The sequence below is a fragment of the Macaca nemestrina genome, chromosome 8, assembly GCF_043159975.1.
Source record: "Macaca nemestrina isolate mMacNem1 chromosome 8, mMacNem.hap1, whole genome shotgun sequence".
NCBI lineage: Eukaryota > Metazoa > Chordata > Mammalia > Primates > Cercopithecidae > Macaca > Macaca nemestrina.
Window position 1 is genome coordinate 120,998,149 of NC_092132.1, and position 20,053 is coordinate 121,018,201.

General features: G+C 42.8%; 1 protein-coding gene across 3 annotated transcripts in view; it reads left to right on the forward strand.

Annotated features, from left to right (window-relative positions):
- Nucleotides 1-20,053, forward strand: part of LOC105476614 (fucosyltransferase 10) — a 102,667-nt gene that overhangs the window by 62,000 nt on the left and 20,614 nt on the right. For all 3 annotated transcript variants that reach the window (XM_071068411.1, XM_071068410.1, XM_071068409.1), the window contains exon 3: nucleotides 15,496-16,331. In XM_071068411.1, coding sequence (XP_070924512.1) covers nucleotides 15,496-16,331 — 836 coding nt within the window. The remainder of the gene's footprint in view (nucleotides 1-15,495; nucleotides 16,332-20,053) is intronic.

Sequence of the window (20,053 nt, forward strand, 5' to 3'; positions counted from 1 at the left end):
ATAACCTTTTATGTTCTTAGAAATCTGTTGTCCTCATTAGGTGGAGATGCAAGTCATAAAATCTAACACCTAGTAATGTGAACTGAAATTCCTGTTTGCTTGTGATGGGACTGATACAACTTTCAGATGGCACTTGTATGGAGGCTGTCCCGTATTTCAATGCTTTGACTTAATTTTAAGATTTAAGAAAATTCCTTATGGTTCCACATTTGTGCTCTATCCTCCTGACCAATGCTTGCTGTCAACGTACAATTTCTACTTTTACTTCTGATTTATTCTCTACCTTATAATGCCCAAATGAGCTAAGGCCTGACTTTTACAAAGTGAGACCTAAAAATACATTTATTTATTCTCTGAATATCTTTGAGTACCTACTAAATTGCGGGTACTGTGTTAAGTTTTATGGGCCAAGATGAACAAGACATGGATGCTAGTAGGGCTCCTGGTCTGGTGGGAAGCTAGACAGGTGCACACATAATTGCAGTTGAGTATGATAAACACTATAGTTCCGATCCATACAAAAAGCCATGAGATCACTGGATAGGGAGCAACATGAAGACTTGAGCAATTTGGAAAGTTCTTCCTGCAAAAGTATTCACTTTCCAGAGTCCTATTGGTAGTAGCAAATTATCATGTATAGAAAAAAGAGCAGGAACGCTCTCATCTACAACTCTGCTCCTTCTTTTTTGTTGTTGTGATGATACTTTAAATTTTATTTGTATAAATTTATGGGGTGCAAGTGTAATTTTGTTACATACAAGTCAGGGCTTTAGGTTTTCCATAGCCTTAATAACATACATTGTACCCATTAGGTAATTTCTCATATTTGATGCTATGTAATGGAATAGTTTTCTTTTCTTTTCTTTTCTTTTTTCTTAACACCAGTATGCAGACTTCCCAAACATAATGAGACCTGCCATTGTCATTTAAATGCATTAGGCTGCATCCATCAAGAACTTGACCCAAAGTGGCTTAGCAATAAAGGCATTTATTTATTAAATTAGTCAGAAGTCTGGGGCAGGCAGACCTGTTTTGCTCAGCAGTTCAACTTGTCACTGAAGACGTCCTTTTACTCTGCCATTTCTCCACTTGGTGGGGAAGCTGTGGTATGAAGGCTGTAGCAGCTGAAAGCTTTGTGAACTCACCTATCCAAACACATCCCACACTCCCAAACTTTGTATAATGAGACCCCTCTCTGAGAACCCTAATTTTCTTTCTTTTTCCTTCCTTCCTTCCTTCCTTCCTTCCTTCCTTCCTTCCTTCCTTCCTTCCTTCCTTCCTTCCTTCCTTCCTCCCTCCCTCCCTCCCTCCCTCCCTCCCTCCCTCCCTTTTTTTTTTGACACAGAGTCTTACTCTGTCACCTAGGCTGGAGTGCAGTGGTGTGATCTTGGCTCACTGCAGCCTCTGCCTCCCAGGTTTAAGTAATTCTTGTGCCTCAGCCTCCCAAGTAACTGGGATTACAGGCGTGCATCACCACGCCCGGGTAATTTTTATATTTTTAGTCAAGACGGGGTTTCGCCATGTTGGCCAGGCTGTTCTCGAACTCCTGACCTCGGGTGATCTGCCTGCCTCGGCCTCCCAAAGTGCTGGGATTACAGGCATAAGCCACCGCGCCTGGCCTGAGAAGCTTCATTTTCTTACCCATGTTGTGCTCCTGTGCCTGTCTGCTATGCTGAGCTGCAGATGTGTCCTACTGCAGCTTTGCAGGACGGGGATAAGTTGAGACATGCAGCAAGAAGCCTTGCCTGTCAGGCTGCCCTTGGCATGACTAGAGTGTATGTGGGGATTTTCACCTCTTATTTTGGGTCCATTCCGTTCCTTCTTTGAACAACAGTCTTTACAGGATAGGGTGTTTTGGATGGATTTCATCTTACTTTAGATATAAATAATACAAAATTAACCCACTATAAACTTATTTTTTATTTAAATTTTTTTTTTTTTAAAGACAGGCTTTCACTCTCCCATGCAGGCTGGAGTGCGGTGATATAGTCATAGCTCACTGCAGCCTTGAACTCTTGGGCTCAGGCCATCATCCCACCTCACACTCTCTCCCTAGTAGCTGGGACTACAGGCATGCACTGCCACACCTGGCTAACTTCAATTTTTTTTTTGTAGAGACAGGGTCTCACTCTGTTGCCCAGGCTGGTCTTGAACTTCTGGCCTCAAATGATTCTCCTGCCTCGGCCTCCCAAAGTACTGGGATTACAGGTGTGAGCCATTACAACCAGCCAATAACTTCTTTTTCTCAAGACATATCAGTAGTGACTTCATTACTAATCAGTAATGAGTGACTTCACTACTGATCAGTAGTGAGCTGAAATCAGTATTTCCTTTTCTTTTTTTTTTCCTTTTGAGACAGAGTCTCACTCTGTTGCCCAGGCTGGAGTGCAGTGGCACGATCTCAGCTCACTGCAAGCTCTGCCTCCCAGGTTCATGCCATTCTCCTGCCTCAGCCTCCCAAGTAGCTGGGACTACAGGCGCCTGCCACCACGCCTGGCTAATTTTTTGTATTTTTAGTAGACACGGGGTTTCACTGTGTTAGCCAGGACGGTCTTTATCTCCTGACCTCGTGATCTGCCTGCCTCGGCCTCCCAAAGTGCTGGAATTACAGGCGTGAGCCACTGCGCCCAGCTGAAATCACTGTTTTCTTACTCAGTCCTATACACACACAGTCCACACACTGTCTTTCATACACACGCACGCGCGCGCACACACACACACACGCCATACAACCATGCACACATATGGAAAAAAACCCTGATGTTGAGCCTTTCTTTTCTTTGGGAATATGGTTGATGATTCTTCTCCTCTTTTTTCCTCTTTCTTTCTACCCCCTTTCCTTCTTTTATGTATTTAAGCTCAATAGAATTTCTCGTTATTGAGTATATATTATTAGTGGAAATTTGATGAAAACAATTTTTTTTTTGAGACAGGGTTTCACTCTGTCACCCGGCCTGGAGTGCAGTGGTGCGATATCGGCTCACTGTAACCTCTGCCTCCTGGGCTTAAGTGATTCTTCTACCACAGCCTCCTGAGTAGCTGCAACAATAGATACACACCACTGCACCTGGCTGATTTAAAAAAAAAATATTTATAGAGACAGGTCTCCCTGTGTTACCCAGGCTGGTCTCAAAGTCCTGGGCTTAAGTGACCTTCTTGCCTTAACCTCCCAAAATGCTAGGATTATAGGCATGAGTCACTGCGTCTGGCCAACAATTTAAATAAAAAAAAATTATTGGAAAATATTGATGTCCTTTGCTTTATGCTTTTACTGTCTCATTCTTTTTTGACTACCATAGGAGAATTGCATCTTACTTGTTTACAGTGTTAGACCTGGGCATATAAAATACAATGTATACATTGTATTACTAGGGATTCTTAATGTGGACCAAAAATCCCAGACCAAGTGTTTTGCTGTTTCAGTGATGAGACCTGTATATCAGAAAATCAAGGTAGGAGTATCCTAGATATGGTTAACTTTGGAGGACAGTGCTTTATTCTGTGCTGTTTCCCTCTTGGGTAGAGAGAGACTCTAAGATGATTAAATGGAGTGGAACACTGCAGGTTTTGAGAATAAAGAGTTTATTTTTCCAGGTCATAGCTTCTAACTGATGTCAAATGTATCCCAAAGGCTAAGTGCTGTAAAATGATTTGGCAGTTTCCATATCTACCTGGTAGATAGACTTGCTTTCAAAAAAAACACTTGGTTGGTATCTTGATCGTTAGTTTCAGAGGATAAACCTCTGATTTAATTAATTTGGAGATTGATTGCTGTGTTCAGTGTTGACTTCTGTAAAATGTCCCTCCAGCTAAGGGTCTGGGGCAGACACCTGGACAATGTGCACTGAAATTCTAGCTGCTTTTGAAGATATCAGCAATTATTGAGTGTCTTAGGATATAATGCACCTAACTTGAAAAATAGCAGCTTCTTAACCCACTTTTCTTTTCTTTTTTTTTTTTTTTGGAGACAGGATCTCGCTCTGTCGCCCAGGCTGGAGTGCGGTGGTATGATCTCGGCTCACAGAACCTCTGCCGCTTGGGTTCAAACGATTCTTGTGTCTCAGCCTCTGAGTAGCTGGGACTACAGAGGTGTGTCACCACATCCAGCTTATTTTTGTATTTTTAGTAGAGACAGGGTTTTGCCATGTTGGCCAGGCTGGTCTCGAACTCCTGACCTCAAGCGATTCACCCGCCTCAGCCTCCCAAAGTGCGGGGATTACAGGTGAGCCACCGCGCCCGGCCTCAACCCACTTTTCATAATTTGCATTTTGCACCACAAAGTGGAATAATTGAGAGAATATTGGACTGACTGCATATACACAATGGAATAATACCATGTGATCGTTCTTGAAAATAGGGTAGCTTTATGTGTACCAATAATGAAGTATTTCCATGGTAGTTACACGGATAATACCAGGTTTCTAATAGTGTATATGTTTTCATGTATGTGAAAAGATGTTCCTTAATTATAAAAATATTTATTTTCTTTTTACATTTGAATATCTCTGAAATCAACATGTATTTGGCAACTGATAGCCCCCTGCCCGTCTTTGTCAGCTGGGCAGCAGCAATGATGTAGTGTGAATGCCTGCATGGGCATGAACTGGGTTGCTCTTCCACCTGGAATGATGGGGCAACTACAGCCCTTTGATGCTTCCATGAACACACCATTTAATGACCATTTGACAAAAGAATATGAGTCTAGGCCAGGCGCAGTGGCTCATGCCTGTAATCCCAGCACTTTGGGAGGCTGAGGTGGGCAGATCACTTGAGGGCAGGAGTTTGAGATCAGCCTGGCCAACAAAGTGAAATCCTGTCTCTACTAAAAATACAAAAATTAGCCAGGCGTGGTGGTGGGCACCTGTAATCCCAGATACTTGGGTGGCTGAGGCAGGAGAATCACTTGAACCCAGGAGGCAGAGGTTGCAGTGAGCCGAGATCGCGACACTGTACTCCAGCTTGGGCGACAAAGCGAGACTCCATCTCAAAAAAAAAAAACAAAAAAAAAAACCACAGAACAAAAAGAGTATGAGTCTAGTTGGTGTCTGAAAACTTTCTTTGACAACTTTTAGTAATATTAAGACAGCATCAACATTAAAACTTGGAGATGGGTGTCAGTAGCTTGGAGGCAAATCTCAGAGATGATAGTAGAGCGTTCTTTTAAGCAATGCTGTATTGCTTACGGTCTTAATGTTACCGAGCAAAATATTGTATAGAAATACACAGATATCAGAGATCAAAAAGTGATTCAAAAGAGTTAGACTCTGAAGAAGTTTTGATACTTAAACCAATTTGACTTATATTTTTTCTAAGTATTCACAAGAGTGATAAATAATAAAAATGTATATTTAAGTAAGTTTAAAAGAGCTCTTTCACTAACTATAAATACAAATTCTAGGTATAAGAAAGCATTATATCATAGTTTAATTGGATATACTTTCCCTCCCTCCCTTCCTTTCTTCCTTTATCCCGCATTCCTTCCTTCATCCGTCTATCTACTCCTGCATTTATTTTATATTTTATTTTATTTTTATTTAAGACAGAGTTTCACTTTGTCACCCAGGCTGGAGTGCAGTGGAGCGATCTTGCCTCACTGCAACCTCTGCCTCCTGGGTTCAAGTGATTCTCGTGCCTCAGCTTCCCGAGTAGCTGGGATTACAGGCGTGCACCACCACTCCCAGTGAAGTTTTTCTATTTTTAATAGAGACAGGGTTTCACCATCTTGGCCAGGCTGGTCTTGAACTCCTGGCCTCAGGTGATCTGCCTGCCTCGGCCTCCCAATGTGCTGGGATTACAGGCATGATCCACCACGCCTGGTCCCCCCACCCCCACCACCACCTTTTTTTCTTTTTTAATGAACTTAACAAAAGGAACTTTAACAAAGGGAAGGGACCTAAATGGCTGGGGTGTGGGGAAGAAGACTTACTTTTCCCATATAATCTTTTGTTCACTTCACTTTCATTTTTATCACAGCTATATATGCTCCACATTTCAATAGCGAATAGGTATCTTCTCAGATTACTACTTTTAGGCTGGGTGCAGTGACTCAGGCCTGTAATCCCAGCATTTTGGGAGGCCGAGATGGGCAGATCACCTGATGTCAGGAGTTCAAGACCAGCCTGACGAACAAGGTGAAACCCCGTCTCTACAAAAAATACACAAATTAACCAGGCATGGTGGTGCGTGCCTGTAGTCCCAGCTACTGGGGAGGCTGAGGTGAAAGGAGTTCTTGAACCCAGTAGGGGAGGTTGCAGTGAGCCGAGATTGTGCTGCTACATTCCAGCCTGAGTGATAGAGTGAGACTCCCCCTCTCAAAAAAAAAAAAAAAAAAAAAAAAAAAAAAAAAAAAGAATTACTACTTTCAATAGTTTTTTCTGACTCTTGGTTGTTATCATCAGATCTCTTAATAACATGATGATATTAGTATTTCATGATTTTTCGCTATTAAGCATTATCATTGACTCCCTGTCTTGGAAGATGAGGAATCACTCTTTTACCCTCTCCTGTTCAACACATACACACTCATCCTTCCTATATCCCCCATCCACTTATAGTTGTATTATCATGTTTGATGGATCAATATTCCCTCTTTACATTATTATGACTATGCAAATAATATTCATAGGTGAACCAGAGAGCACACGGATTACTTTTCTTGTTTGCCCGAGTTAATAATTGGGTAATTGGGTCTTCATTTTCTTAATTGCTGGGTTTTCTATATACTTATCAGTAATTCAACCCCAAACTCTTTAACCAGTCAGAAATAATTACTCCTTTCTCCCACCATGGCCATTTGCATTTTTGTTAGTCTAGATTGAATATCGGCTAATGGTTTAACATTTACATTCATAATCATAATATCCCTTGGGGCTTATTTTGTTCATCTAGAAGTCCCAGAATTCTCAGCTCAATACTTTTCAAATAATAGGACTCAGTAAAACCTTACTTTTTAGAAATGTCTATGCTTCTCTGAGTTAGTAATGTCTTCTGTCTCCAGATATGTTGACTGCAATAGAAAGCACTTTAGGAGGTCAAGGTGGGAGGCATCACTTGAGCTCAGGAGGTTGAGAGCAGCCTGGGGAACATAGTGAGGATGCTGTCCCAATCAATCAATCAATCAATCAATCAGTCAATCCAGTTTTAGTAACTAACCAACAAACCAGAGTGTGATACATCTGTATGTGGCCTTTAATAATTAAGAATTAAGAGGTAGCAATAAACCCTCTACAGAGTTATGTAGCCTCATCATGCAAGTTTCATGTCAGAGTTCTGCAGAACATTCTGGGACTCTGAACTGGCTTTGCCAGCCCCTTAAGGCCATCTCAGCCCCTGTTTCCCTGAGTGAAGAAGGGTGGTGCCTTAAACTGTTACTCCTCTTCTCTTTTCAGTGATAAGATCAGCTGTAGCATCAAGGAGTAGCGGCAGTGGTGACATGAGCTGGGCAGACAGTGGTGACAGTGATAGTGGCAGTGACAATAACCTGGGAGTGCTGGCTAGGGAGTTCTTGCCCGGTTAGCTCACTCCCATCAGTGGAACCTCAGAGACCCACAGACCTACACTCTGGACAATTCTCTTCCCAAAACCTCTTCTCTTCCAAACACCTAATTCTCACTTTTTCTTATTATTGAAAGAAACTGAATTTTGTTTTGTGCTTGGATTATTGACGTCGTCAGAATGCTTTACTTTACTTTAGGCTTATTCTAGGGACTTCTAATAGGGAAGTAGTACTACTCATAGTTATCTCAAACACTAGAAGTTGTCTGAGTTTTGTGAAACAAACGATTTAACCCAAAGCAGGAAATGAGAAAAAACTCAGGTCACTGCAAGTTTAGTTACAGCTGAGGTGATTAACAATGGTTGTAATTTATGAACTATTGCTATTCATACAATAGTCATATTTTGCCAATTATTTCATGAGCTTTAACGTCTTTTGGCCATAGTTTTTCCTTCAGATGGGTAAAAGGCTCTATAGTAAAATCTTTTAGGAAAAAGAAAGTCTTTATCTCTGTTTAATTAAGTGTCGAGAACACAGTGAAGAGGATTTGTCATTTGTGATACAATTAGAATGTAGTCAAACAGTGTTACTGGAGGCCTTCACCCCAACCTAATTATTCTTTGTAGTTACCTGGGTCTCAGTATTCTGTATATTTTGATTCTTAGCCCAGAGAAGGAATTTATAGCACAGTACCTGAATGGGGAATGTGTTTTTGGTTTCAAGTATTTTGATGGTTTCTTTCTTAAAAGGGATCTCATCTGCTGATTTTATATTTTTCCTTCTTAAATACAAGACTTGCATTTTTCTTTTACATTATCACCAGATGGATGAAGAGAAGGGAAAATAGAAGCCTAGGATGGTGGTAACAAGGGGATAGCACCAAGAAACATGGTATTTTTAGGAAAATCTAGGAGCAAGACAGCAAGAGAAAACTTGCAGCAGAACTTGGAATAATCAGTTGTGATCAGATGGAAGTTCCAAGCTTTTGAAATGGACCTCTGTATTAGTCATATTCTGATAGGAAAACAAATTATTCTAGGTATTTTAAACAGTGGAAATGTATTACAAGAATTGGTTACAAAGGGGCTGAAGGGCTGGTGGAGCAAAAGACAGGAAGAGAAGGTTATACAGAATGAATAACTGCAGGAAATCCCTGCTACGCTTGGACTGGAGAGGCACAGGAAAAGTAGCATTGCCCAGAGTGTGGGCTAGTGGGTCTCTGAGACTCTACTGTTGGGGGTGAGTTAGCCGGGCAAGAATTCTCTAGCCAGCACTCCCAGGTTATTGTCACTGCTACTATCACTATCACCACTCTCTGCTTAGCTCATGTCACCACTGCCACTACTCCTTGATGCTACAGCTGATCTTATCACAGTCAGGAGTGCTAATGGTTGCTCTGCTACATGAGCATTGGAAGAGGTTCCTTCTCTCTTCCTTCTGAGACAGGATAGTTCCCATGACCCCCTTGCGGGCCTTGCAACAGGGGTGGCTTGTTTACTTGGCCACCATGCTCAAACCCCTTGCAGGAAAGGGAGCACGCAGGTGAGCGGGTGCAGGAGCTGGGGCAAGTGCTTTTGGGCACCAGCAGGAACAAACTGTGTACCAGCCCACAGCAGTGTCTAGGGATTGCCTGTGACCTCTGGAGCCCCAGAGGGCATGTGTTACAATCAGTGCTGTTTTAGCACGTGCCATCCATGGATGGCTAAGTGTTAAACAGCTCAGCGGAGAGTCAGTGTGACAGCCTCTTGCACCTAAGCCTAGTTCCTTTTCCAGTGCCCAAGAGGAATGAGGTCACACGGACTTGAAGGATGGTAAATGTGGAGGTTTTATTGAGTGGTGGAAGTGGCTCTCAGTGGGATGGGGAGCTGGAAAGGGGATGGAGTGGGAAGATAATCTTCCCCTGGAGTTTGGCCAGGGATGGCGAAACTCCTCTCTGACTGTCCCAGGCCAAACTGCTTTCCAACCATCCCTGGCCAAACTCCTCTCTGACTATAATCTCTGATGTCCAGTTGTCTCATCTCCTCGATGTTCAGATGCTCCTTCTCATCTCTCCTTTTCTGCCACACCGCTCTGCTTCTCTGCCAGGGGAGCTTGGGGTTTTTATGGGCACAGGATAGGGGGTGGGGCAGGTCAAAAGGCAACATTCGGGTGGGAAAGCGGGGATGTAAATTTCTCATTTAGGGCCAAGGGTTCAGGCTTGAGGGTAGAACCCTCGCCAGGGACCCTGCCCTCTTCTACCCAGTATTTCCCTGCCTCCTGTTTGTATCATTCCCACCTTCAGTCTTCCTACAGTGCTCCTACTTGTAACACCTAATTGCAAGCCAGTTGTCCAAGGAACCTGAGGTGTAAAGTTTGCAGGGTTTCAGCCCCATACAATAAGGAGCATAGCATAGAAGGTTGGACATGGAGCTGAGCAACTGAGAAGCCAATGACTCATGCAGCTTCCTCTTAGCAAAAAGTACTAAGCTGACTCTGTGCTCTTTATGAACCCGGGTTTGGCTGACAGTACTGTAATCTTGGGCAAAAGACTATTGTACAATAGGGCTAGTGTTTTAAATCCCAAAGGCAGGTGTGTCAGGGGCATTGGTGTATCTGGAAGAAATTTTTCTCCACTGGAAAGGAGGTCTCTGCTTTAGAGATGAGTTTATTTGAAGCATTGGCACATTGACCCATTATGCTGGAGATGCTTTTTTTTTAATTTTTAAGAACAAAACCTTTCATGTATATCATGTTTTGTTTCTTATAGGAATTTGGCATTGGTATATTTGAAATCATTCCAGAAAAAATATGAACGTGAAAAACAGCTTTATCTGCTGGCTTACAGTGTTGGTTCAGCATGTGAAAGATTAAGGGGTTACTCAGATCTGGGGCAGTGTTGCTACGTGGCAGGTCCTTATGTGATCTGGAGTCAGTCTGGACATTGTGGGTAAAGGGGGGCAAGACTTGGAACAGGGTATGAGTGAACTTCCACTCTTACTCCAAAGAGGAAGAGGAAATGAGTGGTTCACTTGTGCGGGTCCTGAGTGGATGGATGGGAAGGCTTGAGGGATTAGGTGAGGGTCAGTTAGCAAGTAAGGGAGAGTCCTTTCTTTCCCCTTTTTTACCTCATTGCAGGTCCCAAGAAGAATCACAGCCTTTGGCAGAAAATGATGGTAATTTTTATTTTATTTTATTTGTATTTTTTCAAGACAAGATCTTGCTCTGTCACCCAGGCTGGAGTATAGTGGCATAATCACGCAAAACTCCTGTGCCTGATCCCCCCAGTTGACTGTGGACCCACTTTTGTTTTAATCATATCCTCTTTAATCTCTCATCTCATACCTTGAATCCCTGCAGCCTCAACCTTTTGGGCTCGAGCGATCCTCCTACCTCAGCCTCCTGAATATCTGGGACTATAGGTGTGCACCATCACATCCAGCTAGTTTTTTAAAAACATTTCTTGTGGACAGGGACTCACTGTGTTGCCCAGGTTGGCCTTGAACTCCTGGGCTCAAGCAATCCTTCTGCCTCAGTCTCCCAAAAGGACACAACAGTTTTATGGTAGAGATTATTTTTTAAAACAGATTACCTTTGGATGGCATTCTGCAGGAGCACTTGTCTTTTCCAAATTAAGGCAGGCTGGGCTTTCCACATCATTAGTGTGCTAAAGCTGGCTAACATTTCTGTGGGTGTAATTGCAAGTACTAAGAATGAGTTACTCATTCCATGGAATCAACATTGCAGCAGGGCCTGTCATCCCTCCGGTCCTTTCCTATTTGCTGGTCTGATGTTCTTGTCCCCACCCGGGGTTTTCAGTATAGATGAGTGATTCACGCTTCGTTAGTAAAGTGAGGTTAATAATGTATGTTGCCTTCTGTTTTCACCAGTTTGTGTGGGAGTAATGAAAGAAGAGGCCATGCCCTTGCAGAAGGAGAGGGGCACATAAACACGTCCCGTAAAGTATGTCGCTCTCAGGCTCTTCTCTATTTCAGATCCAGTCTCCATAGTCAGCAATCTGGCACCCTTTGCCAGCATTCATTTTATTCCATTTGTATTCCAAGTTGCAGTTCCCTTTACAGTGCACATTAGTGCTAAAGATCTATTTAGCTGTTGTTTAAAGGAACGAATACATTTGTCAGAATTCAGTAAACACAAAATAACCCAGAGGAGTGAAAGTTTGAATCTGAAGTTGTTAAATTTAAGAGCAGTGAGCATGACTAGAAAACTAGTGAGCCAGTTGCACATACGTTAGTCACATTTTTATGGATATACCATAGGTTAATTGATTTTCATTTCTCTATAGACTCCAGTTCCAACTCTTGTTATAGTAGGCATTGCGCTGGAGTTGGGGAGAGCTAAATAACTCAGTTTTTTTCTGAGCCACATCCAATACCTTTTAGAAATTGGTCAATATTGACACTTACATTCTAGGCCATGATATCCCCAGTGAAGTAGTTTAGGTTGGTCATGGTTCTTTTTTTTGCTTCGTTTTGTTTTCAAGACAGAGTCTCGCTCTGTCGCCCAGGCTGGTGTGCAGTGGTGCAATCTTGGGTCACTGCAACGTCTGCCTCCCAAGTTCAAGCGATTCTCCTTCCTCAGCTTCCTGAGCAGCTGGGATTACAGGCATGTGCCACCATACCCAGCTAATTTTTGAATTTTTAGTAGAAACAGGGTTTCACCATGTTGGCCAGGCCGGTCTTGAACTCCTGACCTCAGGTGATCCATCCTCCTCAGCCCCCCAAAGTGCTGGGATTACAGGTGTGAGCTACCATGCCTGGCCAGGTTGGTCATGGTTCTAATTTCAGTATTCTTCAGCACTTACCTTCTGAAGCTCTAGGCTTAGGAGAGAAGCTTGCAGGGCAAAATGACTTTTTTTGAGACAGAGTCTTGCTCTGTTGCCCAGGCTGAAGTACAGTGGCGTGATCTCAGCTCACTGTAACCTCTGCCTCCCCAGTTCATGCAATTCTTCTGCCTCAGCCTCCCGAGTAGATGGGATTACTACCACCATGTGCCACCATGCCTGGCTAAGTTTTATATTTTTAGTAGAGATGGGATTTCACCATGTTGGCCAGGCTGGTCTTGACCTCCTGACCTCAAGTAATCTGCCTGCCTCTGCCTCCCAAAGTGCTAGAATCATAGGTGTGAGCCATTGTGCCTTGCCAAAATGACCTATTTTTAATCTTCTCCAGAGAAGTTTAGTTTGAAAGAATCTGACAATCTTACAGAAAACCTATATTAGCATGATTGCGCAGATGCACACGCATGTGTGGTTGTGTTTTGTGTGGATGTATCTCAGGGAAGTTACCAGGAAATGCTTTTATAGATAGCAAACATGGGAAATATTTCTGGAACGCTAGGTCCCTTTAACTTTCCTGTCTATTAAGAAGTGTCTCCCACTATTAAAGGCAGCTGCACCTCTGCAGACTAAACATAATTCAGATGAATGCAGGAGACCTCATTTTCATTTTAAAAATGACCTTCATGCATGTGTGTGAATAGATTCTGCAGGCATTTTTGGCCACTATAGATTGTATGCAAGAGGGATTTTCTCCCCTTCCTTCCCACATGGAGATTCTCATATCAGCAGAGCTATGAGTGAGCCTGTAAGCCTGCATCTCCTAGTTGTCATGAGTGACAGGTTTGGAGTCCTGCTCCTATTACCAACACAGCCTGAGTGGACCTACGTAGTGGCCACAAGAGTCTAGACACAACTGCCTTCAGCTCTTCCTCTTCTTTCTTGATGTAGACCAGCAGAGATGGGACTTGAGCCCTGTCCATTCTCTGAAGCACCCAAGGCAGGCTTTGTGTCTTTCTGCTTCCCAGCTCTGCATCTGGGATCTTTGCTGAGGTGCACCCATGCTGAGCCAGGTTAAGAATCTTCCATGTGCCACCTAGCAGGTAGCAGCAGTGACTGGTGTTTGGGTCACTCACTCAAAACCCCTGTGCCTAATCCCCCCAGTTGACTGTGGACCCACTTTTGTTTTAATCATATCCTCTTTAATCTCTCATCTCATACATTGAATCCCTGCTTCTGATTCCTGTGGATCGGACTCTAGTACTTTCTCTCCCAGGTAATGGCCTTGATTCTCTGCTAGGCCTTAGGCGGCAACTTTGTGTTCTAACTCAATTTTATAGGTTCTGGTTCCTATCATTGGCCACTCGACCAGCTTAGACCCTTTTTTAGCAGCAACTGTTGTACTTCAATGCAGTCAGTTGCCTTTCTTCTCACATTCTCTTTCATATCCTCATGTTTCTCTGTCTTAATGATTATTAACCTTTGCCAGCCATCCAACTCTATATGCCATTAGATTGCAAGTATATGGGTGAGTATTCTTTTTGAAGCCTAAGGTCAAATATAGCAAATGCCAATAAACAAAGACAAGCCCATTTTTACATGTTAGTACTTCATTGCCGATGATTGAGAATAAAAGCCTGTTATCAAAACAGAGGCACTTTCTTCAGCAATTTCTCTGTGCTTAGTATATATCCTGTGACATAATCTTATCTGATCTTTGTTTAAAAGCCTTTCTTGATTAATTGATTTCTCATTGACGTAGTGTTGGCACCGAAGAGTTTATCTATTTGTGGGAGTGTACACTAGCATTAAATAATTAATTTTTATGAGCTCTGCCAGAAAATGTTGATAAAGTTTTGTTTTGGCGTAAATATATATTTGGTATTTTTTTTTTCTGGTGGGTATTGGAAGGTGGATTTTTTTTCCCATTTCCTTATATTTATTTTTTAAAAACTCAAGGGTCTACAAAATTATCTACGTCAAGAATACTTCAGACATTGTATATTACCTATTGTGTTATTGTCTTAGTTCTTCTTTCTCAGTTATTGAAGTAAGTTCTCCCTGATTGGATCTCTACCCATGCAGTCAGGAAACAATCGCTTACCACATCCATCACTTCTGTCTGCACATCATCATGTTTCAGAGGTTTTTCAATTAATCCTGTGGATGCTAGGGTCACTCATAATTGTAATCCTGTTAGGCCTTCTTTATTTCTTGATGCGCTTGTTAATTCCTGTCCATCCTGCAGTGGTCTGTAACATAGTACTATTATCAGCTCTTTCGTCTTTAAAAGCCTCTTGTCTACCATTTTGACTAAGATTGATTAACTGCACTTTGCTGAAATCGATCATTTTGGATTAAAAAAAGATATCCTCTATATTTCTTCTGGCTACTTTTGCATGGTTTCACTTTTTTTTTTTTTTTTTTTTTTTGTGATTACTCAACCTGCCGACCTGGTTGCTGTCCTTTTATGGCTTCCTTTCTCTTGCTCTTTTCTTTTTAAAGAACTATCTTTATCTCTTTATTTCTCCTGTTTTCTTGTAGGCAACACTTTCAGGAAGAAAAGCCCATTGCAGGAGGCAGTGGAGTAAACTCTCCTTTAGAACCTGGCCAGACACGACTCCCGTTTCCTTTTTCATCAAATGAGAAATGATAGTTCCCCCTCTTTGGTGATCCTCTACCTGAGTAGTTTCTGGGGTGAAAGCCTTGTGACTGACTGCCAGGCACTTTGCGGTGATACTGTAACATGCTTCGTGTGTGTGTGTGTGTGTGTGTGTGTGTGTGTGTATGCATGTATATGTATGTGTATATATACACACACACACACACACACACACACACACGTATTTTGAGAAGGAGTCTTGCTCTGTCACCCAGGCTGGAGTGCAGTGGCTCAATCTTTGCCTCTCAGGTTCAAGTGATTCTCATGCCTCAGCCTCCCAGGTAGCTGGGATTACAGGCAATGTGTCACCACACCCAGCTAATTTTTGTATTTTTAGTATTTTTACCATGTTAGCCAGGCCGATCTCGTACTCCTGATCTCAAGGGCTCCACCTGCCTTGGCCTCCCAAAGTGCTGGGATTACAGGCATGAGCCACACCGCACCTGGCCACATGCTTCTTATTCATAGCCTCAGACTCCCCTGTATTCTAATCTTACCAGGTAGACCCAAACTTAGCAACATTCTTTTGGAAATACTAATTAATATCTCATTTTCTTCTCCTAGGTACTGACTTTAACATAGACAGCTTACCTCTGCCTCGGAAAGCCCATCATGACTGGGCTCTTTTTCACGAAGAGTCCCCGAAAAACAATTATAAGCTCTTTCATAAACCGGTGATCACCTTGTTCAACTACACTGCCACATTCAGCAGGCATTCCCACTTGCCACTAACTACCCAATACTTGGAGAGCATTGAAGTCCTGAAGTCACTCCGATACCTAGTTCCTTTGCAGTCCAAAAACAAGCTTAGAAAAAGACTTGCTCCGCTGGTCTATGTACAGTCAGACTGTGACCCACCGTCAGACAGGGACAGCTATGTTCGCGAGCTCATGGCTTACATCGAGGTTGATTCCTATGGTGAATGTTTACGCAACAAAGACCTCCCTCAGCAGCTGAAAAATCCAGCCTCTATGGATGCCGATGGCTTTTATAGGATCATTGCACAGTATAAGTTTATCCTAGCTTTTGAGAATGCAGTTTGTGATGACTACATCACTGAGAAGTTCTGGAGGCCACTGAAACTGGGGGTGGTCCCTGTATATTACGGATCCCCCAGCATCACAGACTGGCTTCCAAGTAACAAAAGTGCTATTCTTGTATCAGAATTTTCTCACCCCAGGGAACTGGCAACTTACATCAGACGACTGGATTCTGATGACGGATTGTATGAGGCCTATGTAGAATGGAAGCTGAAGGGTGAGATCTCTAACCAGCGACTTCTGACAGCTCTCAGGGAACGGAAATGGGGAGTGCAAGACATCAGCCAGGACAATTACATCGATGCATTTGAGTGTATGGTGTGCACCAAGGTGTGGGATAATATCAGGCTTCAGGAAAAGGTAAGCAAATCAAAGGTGGGCATAGAGCCAGCAGGCTGGCCGTCTTGATGTTCTCTGCTCTCTTGCGTTTCCTTCTGTTGTTGCTACCTCATCAGTGTTCTTCATTCCTATCAGAGAGACCAGGCTCTGCAGGAAGGTTGAATGTTCCATTACTACCTTTTGGGACTGTCGTGAAGTTTACAAGCCCCGGACAGGCCTTCATTCCTGAAAGCCTTCATTCTCCTTTATTGTTTTTTCTGGAGGACCCCGTGCTGCAGGTGCTGGGCAGTGACACAGAAAGCTGCAGAAAAGGTGACGAAGTCCCAAACATAGAAAATTAAGAGTTCTTGCCAGGCATGGTGGCTCACACCTGTAATTGGAGCACTTTGGGAGGTTGAGGCGGGTGGATCACTTGAGCCCAGGAGTTCGAGACCAGCCTGGGCAACATGGCAAAACCCCATGTCTACTAAAAATACAAAAATTAGCCGGGTGTGGTGGCATGCACTTGTAATTCCAGCTACTCGAGAGGCTGAAGTGAGAGAATTGCTGGAATCCAGGACACAGAGGTTGCAGTGAGCCGAGATCACACCACTGTACTACAGCCTGGGTGACAGAGCAAGACTCTGTCTCAAAAAAAAAAAAAAAAAAAAAAAGTTCTGCTTATGCACACAGTCAATCCTTTAGCCTCTCCATCAGTGCCGTGGCGAAGGAGTACGATAATTTCTGCCAGACCTCTCACACTGACGCTCTGCAGCCTGCACTTTCAAACTCATTTTCATTTCGCTTGCTGCTCTGATATTTACTCTTTCTCTTTCTGGCACACACGTGCTTATTAATATAGAGAGAAACTACTCAAAGATGAGGATAATCCTTATAAAAACTTTATTAAATTGTTACGAACTTCTTAGTAATGTCTTCAAATTTCTAGATTGTGCTTGGTGTTTGTTTGCTTACTTTATTAATTTATAATGGGAATGAACCTACTTTATGTGTAACTGAATTTGTTCAAAGGAAATTTGTTGAAAGAAAAAGAAAGATTACTTCCAGCTTCTCCTGAAATGTTTACAGAGTGAGGTGGCCCACACATAGCACCTGCCTGTCACCCATCATTGCTGTGCCAGACTCTCATAGATGTGTAAGGTTTTATCTAAAATTTTTCTTCTTTTTTTTTTTTTTTGAGACCAAGTCTCACTCTGTTGCCCAGGCTGGAGTGCAGTGGCACGATCTCAGCTCATTGCAACCTCCACCTCCCAGGTTCAAGCAATTCTCGTGCCTCAGCCTCCCGAGGAGCTGGGACTATAGGCATGAGTCACCACACCTGACTAATGTATTTTTAGTAGAGACGGGGTTTCACCATGTTGGCCAGGCTGGTCTCGAACTCCTGACCTCAGGTGATTTGCCTGTCTCAGCCTCCCAAAGTGCTGGAATTCCACCAGCACTGGCCTTATCTAAATTTGGCCACCATGCCTGGCCTTATCTAAATTTTCCAAAGGCCAACAACTTTTCTTAAATATTTACATGTTTACTTTGGTTATTATATAAATTTTAGGTCAAACATAAACCTAAACAGTATGTGAAATTATCTTTAGGTATTGTATGTATACCATACAGGGCTTTCAAATACTAATTATGTATTTGGTAGACAAATTTAAAATATTTGAAATATATATTTTTAAGATTTTAAGAATTATGAAAATTTAAATTCTTCTTTCTTGTTTTGTATAACTGTTCAACTCATAAAATCATGTATTTTATGCTGACTGTCTTGGTCTGCAACATGAACACTAAATATTACATCATTCTTCTCAGAGAATGCATCCTGATTTCTGATGGCTTCCTGTATGATCTAATTTATAGGGCCATAAGCAAAAAATTAAATACACACACACACACCCCCCACTACCCATTCACACACCCACCCCTGTGAAAACATGAGAGAGTAGAGACTACATTAATTGTCCATGCTATACCAATTATTTATTCTCAAAATATATCAAGATAGAAAACAGAATTTCTCAGGGTGATGATTTGCTTGGGCTAGGTTTCAAGATCATTTCAAGGCTTCAAGATTATATTCACAGAAAACTGAAATATGCAAACCCTAACTGCTTCTGTACCTCACAAAAACCCTATTGAGATAATTATTGGGAACTGGAAGAGAGGGTATGCTGGCATTGGTAAATAGCTTTTTTTTTTTTTTTTCCCGAGACAGAGTCTCACTCTGTCCCCCAGGTTGGAGTGCAGTGGCACAATCTTGGCTCACTGCAAGCTCCGCCTCCCGGGTTCACGCCATTCTCCTGCCTCAGCCTCCCGAGTAGCTGGGACTACAGGCACCCGCCACCACGCCTGGCTAATTTTTTGTATTTTTAGTAGAGACGGAGTTTCACCGCGTTAGCCAGGATGGTCTTGATCTCCTGACGTCATAATCTGCCCGCCTTGGCATCCTAAAGTGCTGGGATTACAGGGGTGAGCCACCGTGCCCGGCCGGTAAATAGCTTTAAAAAAGATGTAGGAGATCATTCCTTCGGTTCTAACAGAAACAGCTAACTGAATGTGGCATTTCAGAATGCCCAAAGGTGGTATGATTGAATGTCCTTCTCTTTGGACTCATTGAGGAAAATGAGAGTTAGGCTTTTCTCCAGTGTGCTCTGATTCCTCCCAGAGAGGTGGTCAGTGAAGATGATTAGGAGGCTCTGCTTGGATTTTAATGAAGTAGTTCCAATTCCAAAATGCTAATGTGCTTATTATTGAAAAGCAGAATAAAACATTCTATGAAAGTAAATGAAAAGGTATTAGACCACTTTTTTTTTTTTTTTTTTTTCCAGACAGAGCCTTGCTCTGTCACCCAGGCTGGAGTACAGTGGCGTGATCTCAGCTCACTGCAACGTCTGCCTCCTAGGCTCAAGTGATTCTCGTGCCTCAGCCTCTCAAGCAGCTGGGATTACAGGCACATGCCATCACACCCGGCTAATTTTTGTATTTTTAGTAGAGACAGAGTTTCTACCATGTTGACCAGGCTGGTCTCGAACTCATGACCTCAGGTGATCCACCCACCTCGGCCTCCCAAAGCTCTGGGATTACAGGCATGAGTCACGGCGCCCAGCCACCAGTTTTCATTTGCACTTATTTTATGGGATTTGTTCTATATGGCACAACATATTCTATATGAACACAACATGTTCTATATGGCACAATCCCGAAGTGCTGGGATTACAGATGTGAGCCACCATACCTGGCCTGAAGAAGGTATTCTGTAACCCCTGAGTGATAGAGTAGGCAGAGGTATGGGGGACAAGGAAGTTCCCTATGAGTGTATCTAAGGTAGGTGTCAATTTCAGTAAGGACTAATTGCTATTCCTTCTTGAGTAAAAGGATTTTAGCCTGTCACTGAGAGACTAGAGGCTACACATTCTCCTCAAGGAATGGTGCCTTATTAGAAACTTCAGCATTGATCATTGTTGCTAGTAGATCAGGTCTTCAACAGTCGCAGTGATGAATTCTGCCTTTGAGTGAGAGCCAAAGTTCTTCTGTTCATGCATAGCCTCCATCATTCCCACAATGTCCTGTTCATGGGTCAATGGAACCAGTATTGGGGTAACAAAGGGACAGGCCAGCTGAAATCCAATGATAACTCATAATACCTACCTGCTTGTTGTGAGCTTTCCCTCAGTGGCTGCTTATTGGTGTGCATCAGTATCAGATATTGATTGGAGCCATGCTGATCCTGTATAGATACCAATTTC